The 5,230-nt window shown below is 40.7% G+C and overlaps 1 protein-coding gene across 1 annotated transcript; it reads right to left on the reverse strand.

The window, feature by feature from the left end:
• Positions 1-561: 561 nt before the first annotated feature.
• hwa (huluwa) lies at positions 562-1,810 on the reverse strand. Its single transcript, XM_036528340.1, has 3 exons — positions 1,181-1,810; positions 853-1,060; positions 562-728 (listed from the first exon to the last, which is right to left on the reverse strand). The coding sequence occupies exons 1-3, from the start codon at positions 1,808-1,810 to the stop codon at positions 562-564; spliced, it is 1,005 nt and encodes a 334-aa protein (XP_036384233.1).
• Positions 1,811-5,230: the final 3,420 nt, after the last annotated feature.

The following is a 5,230-nucleotide window of genomic DNA, read 5'->3' on the forward strand; positions in this document are numbered from 1 at the left end:
ATCAATAGGTGTTATCAATGCAAACTGCATAATCATCACATTAAGCAATCAATGCTCAAGTAAATCACTGTGGTGACAGATTTGTTATAAAACTTTATTATCTTCAAACAGTTAACAGGTAGCTTACAATTTACATTTTAAAAGGAAAGGTGCAGTGTCACACATCAAAATCACATTGCATTTGTGCAAATCATTTGTGAAAATTACATTTTCCAAACATTGTAAAAAACAGAAATCAAAGAGGAATTATCATCTTCAAAAAGACCTGAGAAAATAAACTGAAACAGAATCTCTAAATACCTGTGCATTACATAATGAGATAAAGGTGAAGTGCTTTTAACGATGTTTTTCCATTAACACATACAACATGATTAAACTGAATAAAATGTGAAATAAACTCAATAAAAAGTGTCTAATTCTTACAATCAGGTCCTTTCGAATGAACTGTGACAAGCATTTTACAGTGATCTCGAATTTCAAATTGCAGTTTGAACACTTTTTTTATTCGTGACATTTTCAAGTGAGGTGCATTGAAGTAAAAAAAGTTAAAATCTTGAGACATCAGACCCAGTATTGTTTGGTGGTGACGGTAGGCATGTGGTGCATGTGTTTTGGTACGTGATTTTGCCTCACATAGCATGGGTCATAGTAGTCCCACTCCAAGCCGGATCCCAAAATTGCATTGGTGAAGCCGTCACTGTCAGAAGACAAGATCCGCAAAGAAATACCTTGAAAACAGTTAAAATGCTGCTCAGGTAAATGCATTTACTTGTCATTTACTACGTCATTGAACGTAAACTATTAAAGAAAAAGTCATCGGCGTGCATTGAAAAGAGGCTACGTTTTACTCACCTGCGCTGGCTCCGAAATCGCTGTCTAATCCAGGCCCCACGATGGAGGAGTTTGCTGATGCAACAAAACACGAGCTTTCCTGTGGTATACTGCTGGCATATTCATACTCCAGCTTCACCGTGTCAAGAGAGTTAACACCCATATTTTTCATTTCGTCCTGCAATTCCATAGTACTGCTCCGACGCATGGGCCCCAGGTTTGACGTGCCCTGATGTTATGCCAGGCAAGCAAAACGTTTCGATATCAACAGTCTACGAGAATTAAACAGAAACTGAGATGCGATTTTAATTACATAAAATATACCCAAATTATAAAATATAGTTCTTACCACCGATTGTGGTGCGTTCAACTCTGGGGAGTTCGGTGGCACTGTGTTAGGACGATCCGTGTCCGAATCACTGGACTGCAGCAAGACTGGTGCACTTCTTCGCCAGCCAGATGAGCTCTTTGTGTATAAACGCGATCTGCGGGGCAAGTCGGCTCTTGTGGTCGAGCCTGTCGTTGACATCGTGGCCAGTATGGTGCTCGGTGCCGCCAGCGACTCGATTGCTCCACCTGTGGCTCCATCTGGCCTCAAGATCCTGATCCTCTGACCGGTGGCAGCCCGTTCCTTGGAAGAGGTAAGGGATGAAGACACTGGCTGTGCCAGCATCGGCTCTGAGATCGATATGAAGTTTCTTTTCTCGTTTTTGTTCGAAAAAGAAGGGATCCCCGAAATTTTGGTAACTCTTTGTCGCGTGGAGAGCGTGGATTGCAAAAGCGTGCTTTCGGAGCTCAACCGACGCCGCCTCCTCTTTCTCTTGTATAAAACAAGCAGTTTGTAGCCCAATATCATGCAGTTTAATAACAGCAGAAGAACCACACATGGTATTAGAAGCAGTATTAACAGGGTTAAACTTGAAATCGGCAACCCCTCAGTTAAAGTTGAAGGTGTTGCAGACGGACCCATTTGCGACATTGTAGCCAATTACAAATTGGCGTATTAGCGTTGTATTATTGTTATTGTTTACCATATACCTGCCGCATAATATTATAGCCGTGGAATTAAAACAAATTACGCAAATGCTGCAATACCCGCAGTTAAACACAGGTGTGCAATGCTTCCATTAAAGACCAGTCCGGTCGCTCAAACCACTGAATTCAGTTACGACCGCTATAGCGTTCAGATGGGCGTCTGCTTGCATTACCAGTCGGTGTTGATTCTGTGCAAGCACAATGTGTGAGTTTAAAAGAGACATGTTGTATAAGTTAAACTGAATTGTAGCTAAAAAGGATGCTGTGTCTGAATTTCTTTTCACGAAACGCGTGGCTACATTTGTGGCTGTCTAAGAAGAAAACCAAGGTTGAAAAACAAGCGCGTAACATTGCTTTAAAAACCACAACACCGCGTATTGTCACATTTTAAGTGGTCATTAGCTGCGAAATATTGGAAATCACTTGAAATTAATCCTGAGTAGGCCGAAAGTCAAACAGATCCTTGAAATAAAATTATAAGTGCTCAATTCCAGAGAAAAACAATGCCCAAAACTCCATACCTTTTAACAAATTATAGGTGTCGTGGTGAAATTCTCTGCTGGCCTTCCCAATCTGGCTATCAAATCATTCCATTTGTTTGCTATAAAAATACTTATCGCAAAAACAAAACAAAACTTGCAGCCCTGCATCACTGAAGTGAGTTTTAAGCATGATGGTGCTTGCGATAAGTTACGCCAAACACGTCACTGAAAGGAATTAAACAGCCAATTTTATCAAAACATTTGGTCTTTAAGGTGAGAGAACTTGCTTCATGCAAAGGATTCAGAAGAGCCCCTAGTGGTAAATGAATGTATCTCGCTCAAATGTTCATTCAGCTGAAACGGACAGAATGTCACTCCAAATGTTGAATGCGTCATGATGTGTTGATTTACAACCTGAAAATCTTTGCAATTCTGACTTAATATTTTGTATCTATCACTGTAGTTGTTTATAATTCTTTTTATGTGGACCGTCTTGGTGTTTGTGGTATTTTAGCCCATACCATGGCTTTGGAGCCTTGATTAAATCATACAGTACAATCCTAAATTGGAATGGTATAAAAGTGATGTGTTGCTGTTTTGCATTCTTTCTCAGAGTCAAGCTTTGGCCTTCTGCTGCTCCTGACCTGGACAGGACCTGGACTTTTGCCATGTCAGTGAATGATGTGCAACATTTGAGGATTCTCAAGCAGCAGGGACGTAAGAGGGAAGGCCCAGAGCTGGTTGGAGCAGCCCAGCTAACACAGACTGAGACCGCATTCCCTCAGCCAAACAGTAAGACGGCACCTGTGACTAGATCGGGTAGGGTTTGCACATTAGATTTTTTTGTTTTGGTCAGTATCTGTTAACATTTTAGCAGCACAGCTACTGCTGTAGGTTTTGTGCTTGGTTTACTAAGGGCTTATGCTTGGTACTGTCACTGATGATGGCGTATCGCTGTCCTGGAAACAGTTGTGACATATGTGCACACACACTCAATGAATATAGCTTGTTGGTAACATGAGTAAAGCAAATTGTGCTTTTTATTACATAAAGAAGTATTTTCATTTCTGACATAATAAAAGAAACTGCTAACAAACACTGACACCCCCCCCCCCAACCCCCAAAAAAAACAAAACAAAAAAAAAACTAACTAAAAAGAAAACAAATTTTCAATAAAGTTTTAGAGACTTCTTAAGGGAAATTTTGTAAGTTACTTGTATTTTGTTGAGTTATTTTTACTTAATCAAAACAACCCAACTGCAGTTTGATTGATACTACCTGGAATGCACAATAAAAACTGTTTTTGCAAATGAACGCTTCAATTATCAAACAATATTTGGCTATGGACTTTATAAAAATTAAGCAACATTAGGATAGCCACATATTTGCCAAGTCTCACACTGTCATCACCACTTTTAATCCAGGAGTAACATTGTGTTTTTGCTCCAGTGACACCATTGAGTAATTCAGTCTGTTGCATACCAAGCCTTTCTTCTCTTTAAATAATCTCTTCTGTACCTCCTCTGCTATTCACAAGAAGCATCTGCTGATGTGAACCATGCCTCTCAAAGAGATCTCAGAAGACCTACGATCAAGAATTGCTGATTTGCATAAACTGGAAGGGGTTACAAAGTAATCTCAAAGACTTTAGGTATTCACCAGTTCACAGTTAGACAAATTTTCTACAAATTGAGATGATATAGTACTGTGGCTAATCTCCCTAGAGGTGGGCGCCCAGCCAAGTTGACTCCAAAGGCACAACACAGAATGCTCAATGAGGTGAAAAAGAACCCTAGAGTAACAGCTAAAGGCTTAAAGGAATCAACGGAACTGGTTGACATGTCTGTTCATGAGTCTACCATACGCAAATCATTGAACCATGGCAGGACACCACAGAGGAAGCCGCTGCTTTCCAAAAAACATCACTGCACCCCTGAAGTTTGCCAAAGAGCTCCTAGACATTCCACAACACTACTGGGAACATGTTTTATGGACATGATGAAACTAAGGTTGAATTGTTTGGGAAGAACACGCAGTGCTACGTTTGGCGTAAAAAGGGCACCGCATACCAACATGAAAACATCATCCCAACGGTGGAGGGAGCATCATGATTTGGGGCTGCTTTGCTGCCTCTGGGCCTGGACAGCTTGGCATCATCAAGGGGAACATGAATTCCCGAGTTTATCAAGGTATCCTACAGGATAATGTCAGGGTGGCTGTCCGCCAGCTGAAGCTCAGTAGAAGCTGGGTGATGGAGCAGGACAATGACTTCAAAAAAAGAAAATCCACTTTTTGGAGTGGCCCAGTCAGAGCTCAGACCTGAATACAACAGAGATGGTGTAGAATGATCTCAAGAGGGCCGTTCACACCAGACATCATAAGAATATGGCTGAGCTGAAGCAGTTCTGTAAGGAAGCATGGTCCAAAATTCCTCCTGAATGTTGTGCAGGCCTGATCAGCAGCTACGAGAAGCACTTGTTTGAGGTTATTGCTGCCAAGGGTGGTTCAACCAGTTATTAAATCCAAGGGTTCACTTACTTTTTCCACCAGCACTGTGAATGTTTAATGGATGTGTTCAATAAAGACATGAAATACTATAATTGTTTGTGTGGTATTAGGTTAAGCACATTGTGTTTGTCTATACCTGGGACTTAAATGCGGATCAGATCACATTTTATGACCAATTGATGCAGAAAACTGGGTAATTCCAAAGGGTTCACATACGTTTTCTTGCCACTGTATATGTGAATATAGTAAATGAAGAGTTTTCAGATTGTGTAACACCATTATTACAACCAGAGTTGAGGATGTGGTGCTCTTAATGAGTGGTTTATCAATTAGTTAAGCATGTAGATGGAAATTGCTAGAATAATTGAAGAATA

The sequence above is a fragment of the Megalops cyprinoides genome, chromosome 5 (genome assembly GCF_013368585.1).
Source record: "Megalops cyprinoides isolate fMegCyp1 chromosome 5, fMegCyp1.pri, whole genome shotgun sequence".
Taxonomy (NCBI): Eukaryota; Metazoa; Chordata; class Actinopteri; order Elopiformes; family Megalopidae; genus Megalops; species Megalops cyprinoides.